The sequence below is a fragment of the Larus michahellis genome, chromosome 7 (genome assembly GCF_964199755.1).
Source record: "Larus michahellis chromosome 7, bLarMic1.1, whole genome shotgun sequence".
NCBI classification, from domain to species: domain Eukaryota; kingdom Metazoa; phylum Chordata; class Aves; order Charadriiformes; family Laridae; genus Larus; species Larus michahellis.
The window spans coordinates 29,652,224-29,677,480 of NC_133902.1; the positions used below are offsets into that span (position 1 = coordinate 29,652,224).

Sequence of the window (25,257 nt, forward strand, 5' to 3'; positions counted from 1 at the left end):
GGTATATAGTGGGCAGTTAAGCCACAAGTAAACATTACAGCTTTACCAAAAGGATAGGCATGAATAGTCATTAGTTTCACGGGAAGGGAGGAAATTACCCTTTTCCTGATTCTCAGGTAGTTAAACTCTGTCTTTCCCGAGTGGATTTTAATCGATGAGGTGTTAATTCAAACAGTGAGGACAAAGGAACAGTGAAGATTTTTTTTTTTTCCTAAAAAAAAAGAACAGAACTGTAAACAGCTGAATCCTGAAAAGGTAAGTAATTTCTTTCTTGTGTTTTTCAGCTTAAATTAACCTTGAGAAAAACTAAGTATCTTTTGTTTGACCTAATTTGCAAATTCATGGTTGGTACAATTTAACTGAGTTAGTTCACATTGAATTTAGTCTGGGGTGTTCGTTAGTGCTGAGTTATCTGCACATACTAATAGGCAGCTAGATAAGATCCAGTGGTCTCAGCAGTGGGAAATAATTACCAGAACTATGAGGCAAATGTTGGTAATCTAGGTAAATTAACGCTACTTTGTTTATTGCTCTGTAATTTGTGCTTTGGCTAATACTGGCAAAGTGTTTCTGAAGGTTCTTCCCCCATCTTTTTTTCCCCATACATCCTCTGCCATGAACTATCTGCCTTTGTTCTGTTTTATAGGGTTAAAAAACCCACAAAGAATCAGAAGTGCTTTTAAAACTCATTTGCTTTTCCATAGACCTAGTTTATTTACTGATGGACAACCCAATATCTATTATTTGTATGAAAACACTCTCCTTGGTCTTTTTCCATCAGGTATAAAGTAGTATTTCCCTGCTCTCCAAGTCCCACACGCACTGTATGTTCATGAATGTATGTCCTTCTTCAGTGTAGCTCTGGCATATTGCCATACTTAATGCAGAGTAAAAACGTCAAGACTTCATTAACTTACCCTGTTGAAAAAGCACAAATGACGTGGCAAATAGAAAAAGGCAAAGACATGAAAGTAAACAAGGTACTTTTTTTTTCCCCATTCATTTTCTTCCAAACTTTCACAAAATTATCTGAAAAGATCACACTCATAAAATTATGTCAATGGTTAATGGGTTGCACAAAAGTATATATTTAAAAAGCCATGTAATTTGGGACTCACCATACCAGTTTTACTGTGTCTGAGCACAGGAGGAACAAAAACAAGAAAAGGTTTAGGCCCCAAGCTTACATTCCTCAGGGACTTAAGATTCCTACTGTGGTTAATCAAAACCGTAGCAGAATAAAATGCTATATTTAGCTCTAAAGTGAAAACAAGCAGAACAAAATCCTTTCAGATTAAATGCAGTCTTGTCTGTAAAATTCTGTTATCTTTTTTTTCTCGCAGATACATTACATATGCTGGTTTTACTGTGCAAACTGGGTAATTGCTTATCAGAGCAAAAGTCCCTTTCAATTGAAAAGTAACAAATGTAGGTAGGACAGATTGGTAGACAATTCATTTTAAGTGCAGTAATCTGCTGTTCTTGAAAAAAGAATCTCATTTTCTAAGAAAACTTGTCTCCACAAAATGTCTCCTGAGTCCTTAGCAGTTGTGACTTCATATTTGGTACAGCAGTAGAAAGGGTGAGGAAAATCTCTGCGTGAGGTTTAATCCTCCCTTGTCTCTGAAGGATGGAGGACCTGAACTATCATGCCCAGTACGTGTTAGAGTAGCTTTAGGTTATGGTGAAGGAAACAGCCCCTTAAGGACAATTCCTCACTACCTCAAAACTGCTAGAATTCACTGCACTGTCCAGAATACTCACTTCACTGAGAAGATGAAGAGCATTTGGCAAATGTGTGACTCGACTCTGCTTGCTGGGTTTTTTTTTACTGTAGATCTTGTGTGAGGGTCATCTACCCAGTAATTTAATCTTTTGTCCTACTGAAATAGTACTGACCACACCCTTGAATTAACTGCCTTACAATAACTGGATTTGGCAAAGGATTTAAGAGACACACAGACTCATGTGCCATTACAAGCAAACAAAACTTGGCAGAGCTACCGATAAACGGTGCCTGTATTTAACCTATCCCAATATTTATAAAAGAACTACTATTAAAAGAGTTTTTATCAGTGAAGGTTCACCAATCAGTTACCTAGAGAAAACAGGAAATCTTTAAAATGCAAGAAATAAACAAGTGAGATGTCAAATCATGAGGTGCTTGAGTCTTTCCATGTTCTTTCCTCAGGCAACCCCCCCTCTTTGTCTCCTACATCATGTATTCACAGGAATCATGCCTCTCTGTCCTTTCCCCATGGTCCAGGGACTCTGTGTCTGACCTAGCATAATCTCCATCCTCTTTTCATTCATAGCTTTTCCCCCTCACATACAAGCCATCAGCATTTTAAGTTATACTGGCAGAAGGAAGAGCTGTTGTCATGAAGGAAAGACAAAGCAGGATAGTTTTGCTGGAAGGAATTTTTGGTTCCCATTAAGAGAATCCGTGATTTGTGGACCCATAAGAGAGGTGCTTAAAACTGACAGCTTTGCTAACCAGATGCTGAAAGAAGCAGCAGTTTCCTAACTAACTTCCCTCTTCTGTGTTTTGTCACTTCCTTTTCCTCCTTTTCCTCCTTTTCCTCCTTTTCCTCCTTTTCCTCCTTTTCCTCCTTTTCCTCCTCTCTTTCTAATTTTTACTGGAATCAATAGACTTGATATCTGGAAAATTTGGAATTGACTAGATTCAATCAGTGTTAAACATTTTACATGGTTTGCATTAATGAGAGAGGAGTACCACTGTTCGATTATTGCTTCCACTAGAAGATTTGGGTTTGGGTAAGGGCAGACTGACAGATGCTCAGCTGATTTAAAATGGTACGATGAGTTCGGTACCATCAGAGTCAGGTGAAGCTATGGTATGTGTAGATACTAGTGGAATAATATTTCCATTTTACTGACTGAGAAACTAAGCGACATGGAGATCATGAGGCCTGGCCACAAAAACTCAGCAGGCTCTTTACAGAACTGGGAATCAAGCCAAGTCTTCAAAAAACCCAGTTCAAATTTCTGACCAGTGTTGCACTGACTGACAGATGGAGGCACTAAATAGTGATGTTTTGAGGAGCTCACTTCTCTCTTACACACAAAAGGAGATTAATCTACTAATCATAAATACAAAATGAGCGTATCTCACGATACAGTTACAAAATGATGCTTTCAGTGTGACTTTTTAAGTATCTTTCTGGTCATTCAACATTATTTTCTATAAACCAGAGAGCTTACAAAGAAATACTGTTCAACCTTGTCTCTGCATAACAAAAAGCACCCTACAACTGTAAGGTCTCTTTCCATTCATCAGCCACCACATCTGTTGCTTGCTTGGACACTGACCAAAATGATTCATTCACATGTCTAACATTTATTTTTGGTGAAATACTGGGATTATACAGAAAGGCAATATTTCAAAACTGGGTCTAGAAAACCAAGGGAAGTTGGAAACAACTTCCTCAGCTGAAAACAAACACGGCGTTATATCATTCTGCAGCTTTATTAGAAGGAAGGCAGTAGCCAAGTGAAGCAGCTGGAATCACACTGAAGTCACTCTGAACTCCGCAGATCACTTTATTCTTCCTTCTGCGACAGAGCTCGCATCCCTGATTTACAGAGCATTTTGTTCCAAGGGACTAAAAGAGGTAGGTCAATCTCTCTGTTATATTTTAAATCTTTCTCTCTCCCTTCTAAATAATGTGTTTCTACAGCTACAGCAACACTTGCAGGCAAATCCTGTAAGGTAGTGGAGCACATACTAGCTAAAAGAGCTTCTTGGAAGAATGCGATACTCGTTTATTTCAAAGATTATTTTGAACCACCCCTGCAGCGAGAAAAGATATGAAAGTATGTGTGAATTTAATTTTTAATGACTTTTGAATGTGTTTATACACACTTCAAGATGTCTTTTATCCTGTCAGAGAATGGTAATCTGACCAAGATGGGGGGAAATCTGTCCCCCCACACTTTTTGCATTGGTTTTAATTTTTTTATTTGCTTAGGGATAGTATGTCTCCTATAGCTATATCAATTCCCAGTATTATTAGAAATAAGTACATCTCTTCCAATCTGAACAGATTCTAGAACAGAAACTGGAAATCATTTCAATTTAAGCGGCACATTAACAAACTAATTCTGAAGAATAAAAGTCAAGCAGAATTAAAAAAGGTTTCTATGATTTGAGCTGGAAGGCGTGTGTGTTTTCCCCAGCCACCGTGCAATAAGGTAGGATGTGGATCTAGCTGTCATTAAGTGCATGGGAGCATGTTTCCTAGGAAGTGGCAAGAAGATTTGAAGCCGTATACACTACTGCACAATGAGACGGGGCTGGATTCCACCTCCTATTCAGACTTAGTGATAACCATGTCATTGTCACCTTTAGCCTTTCTAAATCTGATTTTGCAAAGCCAAACAATATCCCGGACCTGGTTTTGTAGATTTAAAGAAGATGTACAGATTGTCTATGAATTAAAACAGATTTGCTTTCTAGATAAATAAAATTGTATTACTGAATAATGTTAAATTTTTATTAATTCATAGCTAAGGAGAAGAGAATGAATGAGGGTATGTCAGGGTAAAGGAATTTGTCAGACCCAGTTTGTAGAAACTTATTCAGGATTAACTTGCTTATGACAGTTTGCTTTCACTAGCACCATATTCTTGTTTTGCCTCAGCTGAACTAGGAAATGGAAATATTTTGATAACCCGATTTACTTTTGTTTAATGTCACTGCAGCTTCTGCCCGAATTTAAAACATTATCAGTCACTTATGCCAGGCACACAGGGTAGAGGTCCAACCAAGTTTAGTTTAATCTATGGATTTTATATGTGCTATGAGTGATATTAGAGTGCCCTTTTATTGCACATAGAATCTCTTTGATTGTGATGTAGTGGAAATTATTTGACTCTGGAGAATGAATTCATGGTTTGGATTCAATAATTGCCGTTGTGGAAAGGGATCACAAGTCAGGAAAACTCTGTATAATGATTCCTAAGCAGGATCTGACTACAGATTTTTACTGTACCAGTGACGGCAGCGGAAAACTGTTGATAATAATGCAATTTGTATATGTTATACATTATAAATTCTTCCTTTTAATTTTAAGAATTTCTTTGTCTGCTGACAATCTGATGAGCAACTTCTGAAATGCTGTTAGATTTGTATTTATTTCTGATAGATTGATTCAAGAGGAAAATTTATATCTGTTTCCTAATAAAGCCAGCTGCCTTAAAGAATTTTCTTCTCCTTATGTTTCTTAAAAGCCACTTGAAGTTTGTGATCTGTTCTTAGATATTATTTTTTTTATTAATAACTCTGCTATTGCAAGCACTGAGCAGCTAGCTTTGTAGAGGATTGTAGTCTGTTGAATGGTCTTGTTATTTGCTTATTTATTCATTTTGTCGTATGGAATGTGCCAGCAGTTCAGCTGTCTCTTACTGTGCTGTCTGGTTGTCTGGCTAATTTTCACTCATTATTTCTGATAATGGCTTGATTTGTGTTCATTCAGTCTGAAGCTAGCAGTTTCACAACAGTGCAGGGCTCTGTTGTTGCTGGCTTTGCAGAAGAGAACTGAGTGGGAGGAACAGTTTCTCCTGGCCTGTTACCAGAAGAAAGGATTGCTGTGACTGGGGTGGGTGGTGTCCAAGAGACATTTGGTTTTAGAAGGGAAGATGTCATCATGCGCAGATCAACTCTCCCACACTTGCTGCTACTTTTACAGTGTGCAATGAGGCTCTTGAGACAAAAAGAAAAATTGTGTGTCCTCAGAAGAAGCATGTAGTACTTCCAGGGGAGCTCAGCTAATTCTGTGCTCTTTGTGTCTTCGATATGTTCCAGAGGTTGAGAGCCTGGAGACACGAGCAAAAAGTCCTGCATTGGCCCACATTCACTCTTTTCCAGAGAGAATTTGTGCTGGCTTGTTGCAGCTCTCTCATACCTGGCCCACCATTTTACTGCATTACAATTCTTTAGATGAACTGAACAGACCTGCTGCAGATACAATATTTTCATTAGTGGGCTCAAAGGGAAACTAAAAGGGAAACTAACAAAACCCATTGCTGCAAGTGAGATTTGTGTGCAAGGGTTATCTGCAAAGGACAGCACTCTAGAATTCTCCGTTCATTGCCAGGAACATTAGCTAGCAAAGAGTTTGCAGCCTTCTCCTACTTCTCTTTCCCAGCCCAGGCTCTCTTGTCCCTTTTTGATACTTCTTGAAGGATGTATTTCAAGAATCACATGGCATAGGTATGAAGAACCAGCACCTTTTCCCTCTATCCACAGAAGATATTTATCTCTTAATTCTTTTGGCAAGGTCTGAATTCTGTCTCCAACTCTGTCTTTGAATCTACTGTTTGGCTTTGAGCAAGATACTTCTGTTCCCTTCCCTACTCTTCTTGTGCCTGTTTATTCTGCTTAATTATAAACAAGACAGGAATTGTCTCTCATTATGTGCTTATAGTGCTTAGATCCAGTGAGGCTTTGATCTCCAAGGCTAGGGTCTTTGGGTACTTTCCCAACATAAAATACTTGCTTCTTTCAGCAAGTGTGAGCCTGGCACACAAGTTTATTCTCTTCTGAAGCCTTCTAGATGAGAGGCAGTGGTGAGTAGTAAGTCCTGTACCGTCAATGTAATATCACTTTCTGCACTACCATTTCTTCTTTCCGGTGATCCTCTTTTAACAAGCTCAGCCCCACATTATTTTAATGACATATTTGGGAAATGTTAAGAACCATTGCCCATTTAAGAAAACTGAGTAACTTGTCCTAAACTCTTACCTGAGGGTGTTGTACCTGTATCTGTGTGGAGTCAGGTGAGAAGTGATTTGCAAAGGTAATGTGAGAAGCCTGTAAAACCGGTATTTCCAAGCTCCTAATTTAACATCTTAATCATAGGCAACATCTATTCTTACCAGTGGTAGGGAGTGTTCACAATGCCCTATTAGGGAGACAGATAAATATCCAGCCCTCCTGAAATTGCATTAACAATATGAATTTTTCAGTTTTGCAGGAATACACGCGGTGCTTATTTTAGGCTTGATCTTAAAGTAAATAAAAGAGTTAGCTTTGTATGAGTAGGAATATTAGCATAACACTGATACAGAAGTAGAAACCCTTACTTACTGGACACTGTGATCCTAGTTTATTAACCGTGAGGACATAATAAAGTATGTTATCTTATCAGCGGTAGTGTTTTGGTTTTATACTAGCAATATTTTAGAATTGGATGTTCTGATATACTCATGCAAGAGTATGTGTCAGGAGTAATATAACCATAGCAATATTACAATCATGCTAGAAGAAACTGCTGATGTAGATTTAAAGAGTAGAATAAACCTAGAAGAAGGGAGATCAGTTTAGAAGGCAGTACATAACCAAGCATACTGTTAGAAGTGACTGGGAAATGAATAGGGGAAATAGAATAGGATATAAGAAGGCCTATTTGAGGAATGAGTTGTGTTACTCATTTTCTCTGGGGTTAGCTCTTAACTCTTCTTCTTAAAAGGACTGTAAGTGTAACAGATTGCAAGCTGTTTTTTAATCTGTTATTTGATAGAGATTTTGTATCTTGCTGGAGATGGTTATTTTATTTTTTCCGTAATGACCTGTTGTTACACTGCAGTAACTTTAGAATGGCTGTTGTTCAACATATGTTTAATTGGCCTTAAGCAGTCTGCTGAGACAACAGTTGATAGTCTGAAAGAAATCTCTGCATTCACGCTTTATTGTCTGCTCTCACTTTGCTAATTCCTGTTAAGATGGAGTTGTGGTTAAAGCATGTTTTTGCTGAAGGAGTACAACCATTTAAAAAACATGCTCAGAGCTGCATGATCATGTAATGATCATGTGAACGCTAGGCAAAATCTTCTTTCATCACAAATATATGAAACAGTTGCAAAGTAGAAATTTCATACAATTTTTGCATGAAAAACATAAAAAGCCATGCTTGATTAGAAATACAAGCGTTCGTTACCTTATCAGTCCAGTCACTGTGAAGATGAGGCACTTAAAAAGTTTTAAATTGGGTCTCTCCATTACTCTAGGTATGTAGTTATTATGGTGGCTTCTAGTCAAAGAAAATACTACTGGCATTTGTGGAGGAATAGAAAACATGTGAAACTTCCCTGGAACAATAATTCATTAGTGTGCGTATTTACATGCTGAGGACACAGCCAATATGATATATGGTATACCGGCTGGGCTTTGTCATCAGAGAGGTGAGCTTAGTGCCTCTGAAGTATGTTGTGGGCCTGCAGAGAGAGATTAATGTATATGACAAGCAAATGGTGGAGATCCAGGTTCCTTTTCTCTTCAATGCAGAGAAAACAGACTAGTATCTGCAAGGGCTGCCCAGGTAGGTGCTGGCTCCCTCCAGCGCAGTGGGCATGATGGCACCGGGGAGAGCCTCTCTTCAGGAAGGGGAAGGTCTCCCAGAGGTGAAGCTGTGGTTTCTCTGCTCCATCATGAGTGCGGGAACAGTGTTACGTTTAAGAAAGGAGGATGAGACTGTGGTTGAACCTCTAGGCAGGGACTCTAGGTTTAGTACCTGGTTTGATCAGAGGCTTCCTGTAGGTCATTCTCAGCCTTCCCGTCTGTAAACCAGACTGATGGTACTCCTCACTTTAGTCCACTTTCACTAAGCGTTGTGAATGCCGAGGTGTTATGATCGGTTATGTAAATACTTTGGCAGTGCTGACACATACAATATAAGACTATATTTTAAATCTGTTTACCTAAACTTCTATTTTTATCTACTTGTAGGAATGCTTAAATTTTTTTTCCCCCCACTTTAAGTGTTTCACAGATATCATCTATCATTTTCTTGGCTCTGCTGTAATATGTTTGTGGACTTGCAGTGGTTCTGGCAAATCCTTACATTCAAAAGGAATATTAGAAAAGATATTTCTACTTTTAGCTATATTAATGGAAGGGAATAAGAGCAGGAGTAAGCACTAACTACACAGTTACCAAGTGCTCCTCCCTACATATCCTGAAGGCATCTGAGTTTCTTTGTCTTCTTTGGGGATGGAAGTCTTGATGCTTGGGATCAGCGTGAAAATAAATCACTTTTGATGATACAGAGTTGCTGGTTGCAGATATTTATGAGCTACTTGATTGTGGAAATGGTGCTCTGCTCAATTGCAGCAGTTGTCTAGATGATTTGTTATATTCATGCCAGACCTACTATAGATGCTTTTCCTATTACAGCAGCATTATTTAGCTATAAAGTTGGGTTTTCAATTTGTTGTTTGACATTTCTGTGTCGGCAAAAGTGCTGGTCTGAAATTATTGCTTTACCAATATTAACTGAGTCTGCTCTATAAGGTTTTGTTAATCCTGCTGTAACACTCACTTTGTGTAAAATGCTATGAAGCTATTATCTGGTCAAATGACTTCAATACCACAGAAGAAGTGGTGTGTTATGACTAATAAGGTCATGTTTGGCCTTGCTCAAAGAAAGTTGTTTTTGGCATAAATGTTAGGAGATGTCTAGCTAGTACATTGCGTATACATTTCCAACACTACTTCACTGAGAGATGTAATGGAGAATGATGGTTATTTGCATTCTTGACTTGTCTGCTAGGACAAATACATCTATATTATGGCTTGAAAAGGTTTCCAGTCACATATCATATTATTATGACCCATTCTAGTTGTGGAATTCAGGATGGCTTACAAAGTCATTCTGTACCATACGTCTAATGACCATTAAAACGATAGTCAAGAGATAGGTGTTTGTGTATGTGTCTGTGAAAGAGAAAACATGCACACAAGCCTTGATTCTACTTTTGTGTATACTAGCTTAAAATGCTCATTTCCTAGTAGCTTTGTCTGCAGGGACAGCTTAAGACTTAAATTATAACGTAGCTATGATTTAATTTTGTAGTATGGGTGTATCAGGCACTTCCTGCTTTTGGGATGTTTCTACATGGAGGCAAGTGGTCATCTTGGTTTTGTTCTTTTGAGGGAGAAATGTAAGTCTATGGCAGTTTGTAATTTCATAAGTATTCCTTGTGAGTTTTAGGATCTTTTCTTATGTCTTTGTAAAATACTTGCCAGAAATATGTGTATACCTTTAACAAACTTGCTCAGCCTTCTGTGGTTTTAACTTCACAGACAAACTACTGTGTGAAATTTCATGTTTCTTTTTAAAGCTAGATAAATTCAAAATTTAGCACCTCAAAAGTTCCAAGAATTTTTTTTGAGGGCTCGCAAATGAATTCAGCATCCAAACTTGCTGAGACACAGTATGACATGCACGCTTTAGGTGACCTTTTGAGAAACTAGTTGTTCTCAACACTTGGCTCTTGCAAATTACAAAAGTTGAAGTGAATCGATCAAATAAGCTTTTCTTTAGCCATAGATCACATACCTGTAATGTGCTCAGAATTATTCATAAAGACATTAAAAGGAGGGTTTGTGTAGTATATTCCCTCTGTGAAGTTAACTGTTGAGACAGCCAACTCCGCAAACCATAATTTTCCTATTAAGTCAGGACCCACTATTGTGACCTCTGAAATCAATTTAGCTGGGCAGAGGCTCTGAGCACTGTTTATCACACTGAACAAATAGATTTTGGGACTACCACTCAAATATTTGTGTTAACTGTTAACTAACATAGACAATGAATAAGCTTTTCCCTTGGACCTCTCTGTAAATTTTGAAAGTAATGGGGACCAAATGTGAGATAGAGGTTGTGTGGGCTGTAGCCCAAACACGTGGCATAAATGACCAGTGTAATTAAGCTGGACCCTAACTTGTGCAGTGCCCAGAGAACTTTGAAGCCCCAGGAAGGCTTTGCATCAAGTCAAGTGAGTGCAAATTGCAACTGTTTTGTTTGTTTTCTCCTATTTTAGACTGAAAACCCAATGTAATTTCATTCCAAAGCCATTCCACTGACCTCAGGGCTGAGGCGTGGAGAGGTCAAACGACTTCCCCTGGTCAAACAGGATGCATGTGGCATAGCCATGAATAGAGTCCAAAGTACTAGTCCCATGTCATAACCGTAAGGCCATTCTTAGTGTGACAAAAGCTGTTCTATTTTAAGCAGATTCAATCCTTTTTCCAAGTTGTCGTTACGGCTCAACTTTATGAAATACTGTAATGGTGGCAGAGAAAATGAACTCTAGGTACTTGTAGTAAAAAGCTATGAATATGTCAGTTGAGATTCTGTAATTCTGTAATTCCCTGCTGAGATTCAGAGAAAGACAGTTCATGTAGCACATGAGGAAGTCTCTTCCCAGCAGTTCTGTGGCTTTGTATTTTAGAAATATTTCTTAACAATCTGTACTTCTTGGTAATTCTGTTTTCTGTCCCAGGATCTAAAAGGTACTAGCACCAAGTACCAGCCTGTCATATTCCTATGAAGTTGTTTAGTAATTAACGTCTGTTCTACAGAAGGGGACAGGAAATGAAACCTCCTGGTCAAGTGTCCTGAAACATATTTGCTTAAAATTAAGCGGATATATTCATAATTAAGCAACTGAATCAAGGAGGCTCAGTTTTTAGAGCTGCTTGTGACCTCAGCAAACAGGAACAGACTCCAGTCAAACAACTGCTGAGCGTGCAGTTTAGACAGACTGTTTACTATGAAGAAAAAAAAAAAAGGATGAAGTCTAAACTCAGTTATATTCACCCATATGCAATACAACACTGTTCTGTAACCTGTGGCTGCCCCCAGGTCCTATTGCCAGGCCTCTAACCGCACTTTCCTGTTTATTGAAAAATACTTTCCTCCCTCTGGCTCCTTTTTGCAACACCGGACCAGCAGGGACTGAGCCAGTGAACTGCACCAAACCTCCCCTACCCTTTCTAGCAGTTGGCCTGAAAGCCAAGTGGAAACTGCTGGCAAAAAGTCTTGTTTCCTCTACCGAGCCTCTGTTTGCAGACAGGTTCACGAAAGTCTTTCCAGCCTGGAAATGAGGCCATTTGTCAAAGATCATACAGGAAATCAGTGACAGAATTAGGAACAGAATTAGATTTTTTTCACTTTCAAGACCTAGACTTGAACTGTAAGACAGTTCTGACATTGAAAGTTTATTAATAAATAAAACCCAAACTCATGTATTTGGGACAATGTGTGTTTCAAGAACATAAACATCCTGATGAATTATGGCTAATGGTTATCCTAGAAGAAAAAAATCTATGTCTTTTTTGATGTAAACCAGCATAGCTCCACTGAAAATCCCCACTGCTTATGTTTTCCAGGGCAGGGCTTAACACTGTGAGACCTGTTATAGAAGTGCTTCATATATGTGGATGCCTCTCAGAGGTAAAAGTTTCTGGGCTTTGCAAATGTGATTGTCCGTCTTTGCTGAGCCCTAGCCGTAGAGTCTAGTTTCAGCATCTGTGCACAGGGAGCAGTGGTAAGCAATGTTCCTCCTGCTTTTTTGCCCCCGCTGCTAAAGAGTTACTGCATTGGAAGACTAGGAGTTAGAGATAAGAAAGAATACAAGCTTGGAAAAACAACTGCATTCTAGAGTTGCGCTCTTTCTATGGAGGAGTTTTAAACTGCAGGAGGCTTGGTAAATATTTGGTACTTATTTAGGTATGTTTTCTTTCTCCTGCTACACATCATCTTTGAAATTCTAAATATAAAATTAACGTTGTTGGACAGTAGGCAAATGTTTGTTATTGTTGTTATGTTTTTTTAGCACCATTAGGAAAAAAAGCGTGGGGATTGCACATATAGGGAGGAAATGTTTGAATACAAGTATTGTTGCATTGTGCTAGCTCTTGAGAAACTTAAAAGCAAAATTGGTTAGTAACTGCAATACAGGATGATAATCAGCAAGAGTCTGAAAAATTGGATTTTTTTTGTTGAATTGCGTAAGTTTGATTTGAAGGTATAGTTCTTTTTATATTAACCTGACTGTCCTCAGAAACTGTCCAAATGTAATGTTGTTCCAGATGTTAGTGGTACTGCTCCTTGTTTATGCTATTCCTCAGCAGCTGTTAAGCTATTTGAAAAAATGACTCAGATGGGTGGTACTGATATTTGATGCAGAATCTACCCCCAAGGGCCAAGTAATTACATAAATGCAGCCCAATAAGTATCATTTTATCAGGACAGCAAACCCAATAACATTCCTTCAGCCTGATGTAAATTACAAAGGGCAAATGTTATCATAGCCTCTTGACAGAACAGGCTGTATTGATTCTTATTACATATTTTTTTTTATCAAGAGATGTAAAATTACACATTTTTTCCCCCTTGTCCATCCATCTACGAATGAGAAAACTAATCCTGCTAATGTGTGTGCACATGCATAGCTTCACTTGCGTGAGTAAGCCTTTCAAAATAAGTGAACTGCGTTTTTGGAGGAAAGGTATGTACATGAATAGAAGCTTGCAGATGTGATTCTGCAGGCAGTGTACTTTGGAGACCCTGCTCCTGTTGTCCTTGGCATGCTAAAACTGATGGAATTACAGGAATGCAGGGCTGGGTTCCAAAAGCAAGGGCTGAATTTCAGTTTCTGAATGAAGCTAGCACTCAGAAGCGTACCAGTGAGCTCATCCATAGTACAGCTAATGGGCTGGTCATGTCCTGCTCTCAGGGACAGGTTTTTAGTGCAGCTGAGCCAGACAATATAGCTTTAAATGATCACAGAATTTAACATAATATTTGTTTTGATCATGGCAGATACTTTTGTGAGACTCTGGCCATCTGTGCTGTGCTACAGCTTGTCTCTACTGTGGAATGAACACATAACTTCTGAGTGCTTTTTCCTGTTCAACTTCTATTTGCTGTCTGTTTTCCCATTAATTCCTTTTTTTCTGTTTTGTGTTTTTTTTTTTTTTTCTTTTGGTTTATATTTTCCTTCTCCCTGCTCTGCTTCTCTCCCTCCCACACTCTTCCTTTGGAGTTTTAGAAGAAAATTCCTATGTGAAAAATCATGTTGTACTTCTAAGTTCCAGAAGCTTTTGCAACAGAAGAAAGCGGAGACTGTTGTTCTCTCTTAAAAAAAGAATAAAGGAGACACATATTTTCATCTTTAGCTATTACAGTGTGTCTTCTTGTCCTGGGAAGCTTTATTTTCTTTCATGTTACCTATTTCTCAGCTCACAAGTGGAAGAATATCACAATTGTATGTATTGGCCCTGAAATAGGTTCTGGGTATTTCCTTCTTTACATCCTTTGCTGCATTGAGGAAATCTAATATGTTGAATGTGTCTGAAAATCAGCATTCCGTGATACAAAGATAGATACATGATAGAGAGGAATAAACCCATGAACTTTCAGTTGCAGGAGAAATTGCTGTCTATGATTTTGTTAAATATAATTTGAGGTGTGTATGTGTGGGTGGTAATTTTATTAAAAATAGTTTCCTGGCATTTTAGCTGCACTTTTTTGCCTACATAGCTGCCTGGTGCTTCTCTAATTTCTGACAGATATAATCCATAAAACTTGCTTCAAATGGGAACAGAGCAGTAAAATTTGAAACTTGACTAGAAAAGAACAGAAAAATCACACTTCAGTAAAACTTTGCGGGCTGTTCTACCAGAAATTTATCAGTGATACTGTGCTCAGTGGTCTCTATTAGGAAATAAATGCAAGGAAAACAGTTCCTGAAGATTTCAAGTGTTGTCTTGATTGAACGTTCTTGATTGAAATGTCTGTGACCAAACTACTCCACAAGCTTTGTGCTAGCAACTGACAGCTAAAAAGCCATAGCTATGTGAAACTAAGTCAATATTTTCTTTTTTTTGTGACCAAGAATTTAAAGGAGTTGCAGGTTACTATTTGCAGTGCAGTAAAACATTTCTCTTCTGACTGTTCCATTTCTTTTCTTCCCCAGAAAGCAACTGTGCAACATGACATTTGAAGATTTTGAGAACTACTCTTATTTCTATGACCTGGCTGAGGAAGATGAATCACCCCAGTCCTCCCTCAGCATTGCCCATATTATTTCCCTTTCCTTTTACAGTGTGGCATTTCTGCTGGGAGTGCCAGGTAATGCCATCGTCATCTGGTTTATGGGCTTTAAGTGGGATAAATCTGTTTCTACACTCTGGTTCCTCAATCTGGCCATTGCAGATTTCATTTTTGTTCTCTTCCTGCCCCTCTATATTACATACGTGGCAATGGGCTTCCACTGGCCTTTTGGGAAGTGGCTCTGCAAAATGAACTCATTCATTGCACTGCTCAATATGTTTGCCAGTGTGTTCTTCCTGACATTCATCAGCCTTGACCGCTACATCCGCCTAGTCCACCCAGTCTTTTCCTACAAGTATCGAACTGTAAGGAACACCCTCATCCTTAGTGGGATCATTTGGATGTCAGCTGCGATTATTGGTGGCCCTGCCTTATACTTTAGAGACACGGCTACAGTTCTCAACAATGTCACCATTTGCTACAACAACTTCCATGTGCACGACAGAGAACTTATTTTGCTGACACATCACATTCTCATTTGGGTGAGGCTTGCATTTGGTTACCTCTTTCCTCTAGTGACCATGGTCATTTGCTACTCATTGTTGATTGTCAAAGTGAAGAGGAGAACTGTATTGACTTCCAGCAGGCTTTTCTGGACCATCATTGCTGTAGTTGTAGCTTTTTTTGTTTGCTGGACACCATATCACATATTCAGCATTGTGGAGCTGTCTGCTCACCACGATGAAAACTTGCACGACTTACTGCAAGATGGCATTCCCCTCTCCACTGGCCTTGCTTTCATCAACAGTTGCCTCAATCCAATCCTCTACGTTCTGATTAGCAAAAAGTTCCAGGCCCAGGTCAAGACGACGGTCTCTGAAGTGCTAAAATTGGCACTGTGGGAGGTGAGCCGCTCGGGAACTGTCAGCGAGCAGCTGTGGAGCTCGGACAACACCCATGCGCCCGTGCACTATTGTGAAACTGCTCAGTGACTGCTCTTGTCACCATCCCTCTCCAAAACAGCTGAGAGGAGATTTGGAGGTGTTCTTGACTTCACATCTGCCAGTCGGATGTGTATCTTTGCATATGCAGTTTTATGTAAACAGCTGGCTTAATTGCACTTGCTGCTTTCCTTGAAAGGTTTTTAAAGGACACATGGTTTGGGTGTGGTGTACTTGCAACACACACAGAGCCTGAACTGAAAGTTATCAGTGTAAGTGGAATTCCTGTAACTGGGTTTGTGATCAGGGATGTTGTTGTAATCCTGTTGTTTCATTGTGGTTCCATACCTCATTGATATCAAAAGAGCACATAATAAAAATATTCCTCCTTGCTATCACTGATGACACTCTTGATGGAGGCGTTCTCATCCAAGAGGTTGTGGCTGTACATCAATGGGGCACGAGTCTCCTGGTTGTCTTGTATTGCCTTAAGTGCGAATCACCTGGCGACATCCCAGCTAAGCAAAGCAATCGGTGGCTCCCCTCTGCAGTTGGAGAAGAATCCCAAGACAGAGAACGCTGAAATACTGCCTTCTCTTGTCAAATAGGAAAAATATGGAAATAAAATCTGTTATCTTATACTCAAAACTAAGACAGGAGATCCCATGTTTTCTCATCACTTATTCTTGTGCTTTTAGCACTAGTTGGGTGCAAAATAATGAGCAGATATTTCATACAGGTGTCAGTCTCATTTGAAACGTGCAAAGTATTAGTGAAAATGTTTCTTACAGAAGCTGAGATAAAGGCCCCCTTCCACACTCGTTCTTTTTCTGTGTTTAAACTTTCAAGCTCAAAGAGGTTTACAACTCCTGAAGAGCAACTGTTGGTTGCTCTTTATTGCTCTGTCAAACAAAGGTAAAGACATAATATAACATTTTGTTTGTCTTGGTGCCAATCTCCAAATACTAGGCAGAGTGAATTCAACAATGTTCTGTTAGAAGTCTGTAGCCAAATTCGGACTTCTTTGCCAAATGAGGGGCAAGACAGTACATCCAGGAAATGTACTCCCACAAGTCCACTCCCGTAAGAAAGATGAAGTAGTCCCAGTTATGCTGTATCCTGTTCCAACTTGTTGCTTGCTGCAGAATCACACATGCACCAATGCAAATGTATATGCTAAATGGGGTGGACCAATTTCCGACGCAATACCACTTTAATTAAAAAGTTGAATGTGGGATAAAGCTCCACTAAAAGTAAAAGCATAAAGCTTTGGGTAAATTTGAACTGGTTTCTCCTTTTTATTGGCCTAGATATATAGAATAAAACTGCCTTTCAGATAATCTGTCTAGTTTCTATGGCCTGCCAACACACATAAGTAGCATTTATACTGCAATTGAGGCCTTACATGTAGATATATTTGCTTTTGTATAAAATATATATATATATATATGTATATGCATGCATGAGCACATCCAGTATTGGTAGCTGTACAAATAGAAAAGAAGTCTGACTGTGGTCTCTCACTGTTTCTTTGGCCTCTGGTTTCAGAGTTTGGGAGCGTCAGGCAGGGTCGGTGGAATTTGGGCTGGGAAGTTGGTAAGCAGCACTCTTCCTTTGAGTCACTTGCTGCCTGGTACATAGTGACTCATCATATTTTGGCACGGTGCTGCTAAATGTATCTAAATCAAACATTCTGCAGTTTTTCTACACATGTTCCCTGACATCTTTCTAAGAATGATGTGTTAGTACGACTCTCCTGACTGTACTCCCAGTGAAGTAATAAAATTTTGTTCTTTCCAAACAGCGTGTTCATTTGCTTTTCTTAGCAGCGATAGGCAGTGACCATCCATTCTTAGAACAGCTCCTTCCCAAAGATTTTTGAAGATTAAAGCAAGCCCTGGCCCTTTCTACTGCAGGAATTAAGGTTTATGTCAGCTTTCTTCTTGAATGTCAGCTATGTGAGCACACACGTTGCTATATACAGTAAAAAGACTGCTTTTTTAAATGGGGAAACATACATGTGCTGTCTTGCATAAATTATCAGAAAGTCCCCCCTGAAGTAGACAACAGAGATACAGAAAAGAATTGAAAAAGGCCGAAGTCAGCCCTGGTCCATGGAATTAAGTGGATTAACAATTTTGCAATGTAACTACTACCCCATTCACAACAAGATCGGTTACAGAACTATCTCCAAATCATTTCTGCAAGAGTAATGGGAGATACCTAAACAAAACAGATAGTGCTTTAAGTTTCTGTTTCCAAAGAGTGTCCAAAAGAATGCCAACAGTTCTACTCTGCTGAAAGGAGGTTGTAGAGAGATGGGGGCTGACCTCTTCTCCCTGGTGACAAGTGATAGGACGAGGGGAAACGGGTTCAAGTTACGTCAGGGGAGGTTTAGATTAGATATTAGGAGACATTTTTTCACTGAAAGGGTTATTAAACATTGGAATAGGCTGCCCAGGGAGGTGGTGAATTCACCATCTCTGGAGGTGTTTAAAAAAAGGGTAGATGGGGCACTGAGGGACATGGTTTAGAAGTGGCTCTTGTCAGGGTAGGCTAAAGGTTGGACTCGATGATCTTAAAGGTCCCTTCCAACCTCAACAATTCTATGATTCTATGATTCTATGATTCTATGACTGAGGAACGTTCATTCATCCCACCACAATGGAAAAAAAAGGCAGATGAAGGGCATCTGTCTTATCATGCTATAAGATACTACAGAAAAACACTTCATATGAAATAGTTCTGTGATCAAACATTCATTCAAGAATAATACACATTTCGTAATAGAGGTTCTGGTTACTTACTCATTATCTGCTTCCTCAACAGTTTGTACTAGTGACGGTTGTTATGTAGATCAGTTTGTAACCAATACGTATGTTGAAACTGTTTTCCCAGTATTCCTGCATATCACATATTTAAGTTACGGAACTTTCTGCTGATCTTGCTGTTATGGGGTGCACTTGGGAGAGAAGTGTCTCATTTACGCTAAGATGCTGATTTTTCACAGGCACAATGACACAGTACATACCGAAATACTACGCAAAACCCCCTAACCCAGATATATGCGGATTCTGTGGAATTCTCTTGCCCGTTTGCCTGTATCTGGTAACTGGGGAGCCTGTGCTCTCTAGCCTTTTTTGTTTTGTTCCTGTGCAGCAAGTTTCCCTCTAACATCAGGGGGAAAAAAATAAAACAAACAGAAGAAATCCCAACAACTGAAGAGTTTGTACATAGGTGCTTAGCATAAATGAAACACACACACACAAATCCAGTCTGGCAGGTCAGAGGGACGGCTCATAGCACGGTATTTTAGCAAAGTTACAGTCTATAAATCAAACTATTTTATCCACTTAGAGCTTTAATTTCAAGGTGAAGGAAAGAGTTTAAAGGTAAGAAGTACGTTGAATAGGGGGTCAGAAACAGTGATGGCCAAGGATAATAATAAAAGCTACATTTTTGTGATAGAATTTTTATTTCATTTTTTTTCTGATATGGCATTTGTTAATTTCTTGCTTTTAAGAGCAGCACAACAGAATTGCTAAAACTAAGCTACATAATTTAGCAGAAGTGATAGCTAGAGAATTGCCATAGAAAGGACATTAATTACACACAGGACAAAGCTACTCCTTTAGGAATTAAGTTTATGGAAGGTGGGAATGAAGCCTGTAATTATACTTACTTCCAGTTATTTAATCATGCTTTAAACCTCTGGCAGGCAGATTTTTTTTTCTGAGACAAATTATAAAACGCAGCTCTTATATAATCTGAAGTTGGCAGACCTTTAAACAAGGAGAATCAGACCCTGCTGTGCCAGATAACCACACACAGATGCTCTGTGAAAAAAGAACAAAAAGTTATTTTAGCTGCTGCTGTCGGGCTTCGGCACAGAGCATCTTCATCTCAGAGTCACCAACGTGGCACATAAAAGGCTTCCATTTCACGATCACAATAAATTCTCTGTCTCAGTCCAACAGAAGGCCTAGAAACGTGAATTTGTCTAGAAGCTTTACAACTTTGACAGTTTTTACATTTGTATCATTCCTATGGATATTTTTTTGGAAAACAATTTAGTTATGATAGGTTCTTCAATCTTTAAAAAAATGTCAAAAATCGATTTAGAAGCCAATCTGGAGCAAAGTAAGCAGCTCAAACTGCCATTAATTATGCTACTTTATCTTTGCATTTTACTTGAACGCCTATTTTTTGGATGTTTTCAGCCAGGACTACACTTCGAGTTTATGATGGAAGTAAATTATCCCACCTGCATGAGCTGTGGCCTGTGTCACTGCTGCCCATTCAGGCTAGCACTACCATGGCGGGGCTGGACACTTGGTGCCTGAAGGAGCCCCTGTGGAAGGCCCAGGCCGCCCCCTAGTCGCCTTCGGGCTCATAGCACCAGGCCAGCCGCAGCCTGCCCGGGCTGGCCAACCTGCAGGGCATCATACAAGGACCTCCAAACACGAAAGCAGGAGCTTTTATCAACACCGTTATTCGCTGTACTAATTAAGAAGTCCCAGAAAAAGATGCAACACTTGAAGTAATTTCACCACAAACGTTTTCACACCTTGGAGGAAAAGAGCTACAAGTCATGGAACTGCCCCGGTTGGAAGGGACCTTTCAGATCTAGTCCAACCATCAACCTAACTCTGACAAAAACCATCACTAAACCACATCTCTAAGCGCTATGTCTACCCATGTTTTAAATACCTCCATGGTGACTCAACCATTTCCCTGAGCAGCCTGTTCCAGTGCTTAATAACCCTTTCAATGTAAAATTTTTCCTAATATCCAGTCTAAACCTCTGCTGGTGCACACAACAGGAGACAAGAAGGTACTGTGGTAGCTTCAAGTCAGATAAGGAAGTGTTTCACTACATGCCTTGTCATCCCTAGGGCAGTGCAGTTGCTTCCAAGAATCACAGAATGGTTTGGGTTGGAAGGGACCTTAAAGATCATCTAGCACCCACTCCCTACCATGGGCAGGGACATCTCCCACTAGACCATCTCCCCTCCCTCACTGAAGCAGTTTTAGCTTTCAACAAAAGCCACATTATATTTGGTTAGATCACCACCCTTATTAAACAAAAGGAATTTACACTACTAGTTATCTGCTAAAAAAAAAAATAAAATAAAGTGACTTGCACTTTGTCTGAGCCCTGTGCTTTTCCTTTAAAGCCATCCTTCCTTCCAGAGGAACTAAGGAAACTTCCAAAGGGGGAGCAAAGAGCAGTTCAGATTTTTAAAGCCATGTAAATGTGAAATCTGGTTTGATGGTAAACGTGAATTTTCTCTTTCCTCTGCTCATGCTCTTGGGTACTGCAGTGGGGTGTTGGAGCAACCTTTAAATTCAGTTTTAGGTTCTACTTTACCCATCAACCAAATTTTACATTTAGGAGTTGGATTACGCCATGATTTCAAATTAACCACAGACACACAGCCTAATTTTTGCTATTACATTTATTCTAGATATATCAAGACTTAAATCTTATTGAAAGCAGCTACATCCATTGATTGTACATAATCTTCAAAAGCTGTTATTCTCTCCTCCAGCATATCTGTTCCAACTTTATCATCTTCAACAACGCACTGGATCTGAAGCTTTTTGATGCCATAGCCAACTGGTACCAGCTTGGCTGCAAAAAAGAAAAAGAACATTTAGTACTCCTTGACTGGTGGAATCCCTTAAAAATGCAAGTCTGCTAAGAGTAAACTGACCAAAGTAGTTTGCAGGAATACATAAAAAATGTAGTTGTTCCATATTGATCAAAAACACAGCATCTATTACAAGGTGGTCAAAAAGGGTTTGGGTTTTGTGGCTCTCCCCCACCACCCATCCAAACCAGTGATGTGGGTGTATGGGTGTGTGTTTGCTGCATCAGGAACTGTGCAGGCAGATGCAGGATAGCGGAGACAAAGTTTTAAAGCTTTTAAAACCTGTACTTGAATCTCAACCTGGCCACTGCACTAATACGCTATCTTAAGAGACTGCAACACCTTCCCTTTCCCTACTTTGAAATTTTCTCCTACTTACAAGATCCCCAGACCAAGCCATCTGCTTGAATGCTTCGAACACACTCCTCCAGTTTAGCCATGTCTGTCTCATCATCCCAAGGTTTCACATCAAGCAAGATCGATGATTTGGCAACAACAGCTGGTTCTGGGGGAAGAAAACCATTGTTAAAAGCTAGGGAATTTTCAAAAACACTTGTGAATATCCTTGTGAACTAGCTTTGTAAGAACAACTTTTCCGATTTCATCAACAAGAACCATGACATGGCTGTGACAGGCCTCTTGTACCAACACACATTTCAAAAGCTATGCACATCCCAGTGTTCAAGATGCAGACACACGACACATTCTTGAGCAACGGTCTCATACGAAAACGTAGATTAAAAAGCCAACATTGTTTGTTACATAGGAAGTCCTTTTCAGAGGATCTGAGAAGGAGCTTAACGCCATGTAACAGTTTATTTTCCACAGAGGGAATCCTGCAACTGCTACAGTTCTGAACAGCTCCAGACCAGTAGCTGTGGACGGACTTGCATATCGCAGCCTTTTCTCTAAGGGTTCAAAGAAAATCCCAGGGTTACATCCATTTACATAGATAGCTCAGCCTCTGGGTAAGACAAGAGTGTATTAAGCAGGACAAATATATCAAAGTGCCCATTTTCTATAGGAAAGGCTAAGCTCACAGGCAATTCAAGTGAAGCTAATTATTCCCATCTCATTCCAGTCATTTATCTATTACAATCAGTGTTTCTAGCTATCCTGTTCAAATACATGAAAATTAACTCAAGCATAAAAAGATTAAAAAGTTCTTGGTAGACATACTTTTGGACTTCTTTGACTCATACTGGGCCAGACGTTCTTCCCTCAGTTTCTTTGCCTCTTCACTTTCCTGAAAGAAATCTGAAGTCACAGAAGAGCACCAAACCCCTGCATCTTTAAATCATTACCAAACAGACTGGCGTTTACTCAGGCAAAAACAAATCATCACAACTCTCAGCCGAAAGATGGTGATTTTTTTGTTTTATTCATCACGTAACCAGTCAAAGTTAAAAGCAGACAGTTCACCCCATTGCAACACATTCCTTTCTAACTCTTTCACCTTCCAAACTTTTCTGTTCTGCAAAGACAGCTGAAATCAAGAACTCTAAGTAGAATCTGGTATCAAATTTAAGTAACAAACTAGTAAGGCAAAAATCTGCATATCTGGTATTTCTAAAAAAACCTTAAGTATTATACAAAAAGGTCACAAGTACCTCCTCATCATCAGATCCAAAAAGATCAATATCATCATCATCTTTGCTGTCTGTGGCTGCACCTGTTGTGTCCTCAACATCCGCAGGACCGTATTTCCCCAAAGCCTTCTTTACTCCTGGCAAGCTGAAAGAGAACAGCAGGTATTAGGAACCTACTCGAACATCAACACAAATAACATCCATTTGTCACTGAACCCACAAGTATATTAACAGTAAAAATGCTGTGCTAAAAAGAAGCATCATCTAATTCTGCTACCTGAAAACAGAACCTCCTTAAAGAAAATCCCCAATGCTCCTGATGAGATGCTAGTCAAGACTACAGCAAATCCCATATTCAAAGACTGTTCATCTAAGCTGACATGATCCTGCCCAACATTGCTACTCCACCTAGGTATACGGCTAGAAAAAGCTTTCATATTAGAATCACTTATCTGCATTATATTCTGTGTAGGAAGAGTTATCAGCTTCTTATTCATGCTTCCCTAAAAATATTTTCAATTGTTTAAAAACTAGTAGTAACAGAAAACACATTGTTGCAAGTGACTTTGGAAGTGTGAGTGCTTTACTCTGGAAGCTGGCGAGGGACCAGAACCCCCCGAATTAATATTCTCCTATAGCTCGTGTAGTTCTGTAGTCTTAGAATAACCTCATAGTTTTATTGTTACTGTGAACTGCTGTTACGAGAGTCATAAAACTAGCTTTACTTTTCAGGAAACTGGAAGTAGTTTCCACAGAGCGGACTTTGTGAAGCAACTTTATAATCTCAGTCCCCTTTAGCATTTTAAGAGCTTCTGAAATGGACTGGTGACTGGGCCACCCAACTTTACAAGAGTTCCCTCCAAACAGGACTGAGGCACATAGAGGAGGCAGTGTAGCAATACTGACACTACCTGTGCTGTACCTTTTTAGAGAGGCCTGCAGTCTCCATGGTTGTCAATACAGCACCTTTCATGAACACTAAAATCACTAAAAAAGAAAAAAGATAACGTTTGCTTTCATATTTCCTCTTCTTTATATGTGCTTCTGCATTGCAAGTAATTATCTTCCAGGACTAAAAACCCTGAACGAACTGCTTTCCGTATTTATCATCTGTTTACAGTATATTTATCTTTAAAGACTCCTCTAATACTTTTTAATCTGTTTTGATGTTGCCTTTATGGGATTAATTACTGGTAATTAATTTCAAGCTTTCAGCACAGTTATCTGTGTAAATGGCAGCAAGAAAACTCAAGCCTTTCTTATAAGCTTTAGCAGAAATCTCAGAAGAGGGACAAAATCACATTGCCTAAATTCTACGTGGAAAGTGTAATGTACTAATAGAAGTCTGCTCTGCTTCTAGGGCTGTTCCTGTTCCAACGGCAACACAAAAAGCCATGTGGTATCAGTGAAAAACAGTTTGGTTCAAACTCCAGAAAACAAACGCAACACTTTGTAGGCCAGCTCGCACATATGTTCCAGCTTTGCAGTTTAACCATACCTTGCCTTTTGCTTTTCGTACGACTTAATATGATTGTACCACCGAAGAGCATGAAACAAGTCTGCAGGAGGTGGGGCAGCGATTGCTTCAAAGACTGCTATATCAGCCTGAGAAGGGACGTACCTGCGGAGAATAAGCCGAAGTTAGCCCCCTTCCTCGGTGCACGCAGGAAGATGCGAAGCAGCAGCCGCTGAGCACAAAAACGACCCCGCCACCGCCGCAGTAGCAGCAGCTCGGTGCGTCCCCCAGGCTGCTGCTGGGCCCAGCGGCGAACACCGCGGAAACTACGCGAAGCCCAGCGCGCTCGGCACCGCAGGCGCGCTGAGGCGGCCCCACGAGCTCGGCCCACTCCGGCACTCCGCCTCCCACAGCGGCCTTACGGCAGCAGCTGCCAGGGACAGAAACACAGGCCTGCCTAGAAGCTCCCCCGCGCCAGCACGGCCCCCATCGTTCCCCCCGCAGTCTCCCATCAGGCCACCAGGCCTCACCACGGCCTGGCCAGGCTCGCCTCCCCCGAGCCCCAGCGGTCCCCCAGCCGCCTCTCACCCCTCGATATAGCTCCTGTCAGCCAGGAAATCATTGAGGACCCGGAGGCCAGCGGCGGACTTAAGGTCCCCGAAGCCCATGGCGGCGCAGCGCACACGCTCCCACCCGCTCCCCAAGCCCGACCGCCGCGCAAAGAGACCCAGCAGCCCCTGCGCCGCCCTTATA

General features: G+C 40.1%; 2 protein-coding genes and 2 non-coding genes across 5 annotated transcripts; 1 reads left to right on the plus strand and 3 right to left on the minus strand.

Annotated features, from left to right (window-relative positions):
- The first annotated feature begins 3,388 nt into the window (after positions 1–3,388).
- Positions 3,389–17,606, plus strand: CMKLR2 (chemerin chemokine-like receptor 2). 2 transcript variants are annotated; one of them, XM_074595843.1, is made up of 2 exons: positions 3,389–3,635; positions 14,788–17,606. In XM_074595843.1, the coding sequence occupies exon 2, from the start codon at positions 14,804–14,806 to the stop codon at positions 15,854–15,856; it is 1,053 nt and encodes a 350-aa protein (XP_074451944.1). In that variant the 5' UTR covers positions 3,389–3,635; positions 14,788–14,803; the 3' UTR covers positions 15,857–17,606. The 2 variants fall into 2 exon arrangements, with proteins under 2 accessions (XP_074451944.1, XP_074451945.1); XM_074595844.1 differs by lacking the exon at positions 3,389–3,635 and adding an exon at positions 12,490–12,536.
- A 3,640-nt stretch (positions 17,607–21,246) lies between these two features.
- Positions 21,247–25,239, minus strand: EEF1B2 (eukaryotic translation elongation factor 1 beta 2). The gene is made up of 6 exons (XM_074593476.1): positions 25,093–25,239; positions 24,547–24,669; positions 23,070–23,193; positions 22,639–22,705; positions 21,839–21,964; positions 21,247–21,440 (listed from the first exon to the last, which is right to left on the minus strand). Exons 1-6 carry the CDS (start codon positions 25,170–25,172, stop codon positions 21,286–21,288), a joined length of 675 nt encoding a protein of 224 aa, XP_074449577.1. The 5' UTR covers positions 25,173–25,239; the 3' UTR covers positions 21,247–21,285.
- LOC141746947 (small nucleolar RNA SNORA41) lies at positions 22,209–22,342 on the minus strand. The gene has a single exon (XR_012588550.1). It is a non-coding gene; the product is annotated as a small nucleolar RNA SNORA41 (small nucleolar RNA).
- LOC141746944 (small nucleolar RNA SNORD51) lies at positions 22,776–22,856 on the minus strand. Its single transcript, XR_012588547.1, has one exon. It is a non-coding gene; the product is annotated as a small nucleolar RNA SNORD51 (small nucleolar RNA).
- Positions 25,240–25,257: the final 18 nt, after the last annotated feature.

What these genes read in the sequence shown, in the direction of transcription:
- CMKLR2 (XM_074595843.1), top strand. Translation starts at nt 14,804, where the DNA reads ATGACATTTGAAGATTTTGAGAACTACTCTTATTTCTATGACCTGGCT.
- EEF1B2 (XM_074593476.1), bottom strand. Translation starts at nt 25,172, where the DNA reads ATGGGCTTCGGGGACCTTAAGTCCGCCGCTGGCCTCCGGGTCCTCAAT. An exon ending in TTGGATCTGATGATGAGGAG is followed by an intron (nt 22,706 to 23,069) that starts GTACTTGTGACC and finishes GATTTCTTTCAG; the next exon opens with GAAAGTGAAGAGGCAAAGAA. An exon ending in TGGCTTGGTCTGGGGATCTT is followed by an intron (nt 21,441 to 21,838) that starts GTAAGTAGGAGA and finishes TCTTTTTTGCAG; the next exon opens with CCAAGCTGGTACCAGTTGGC.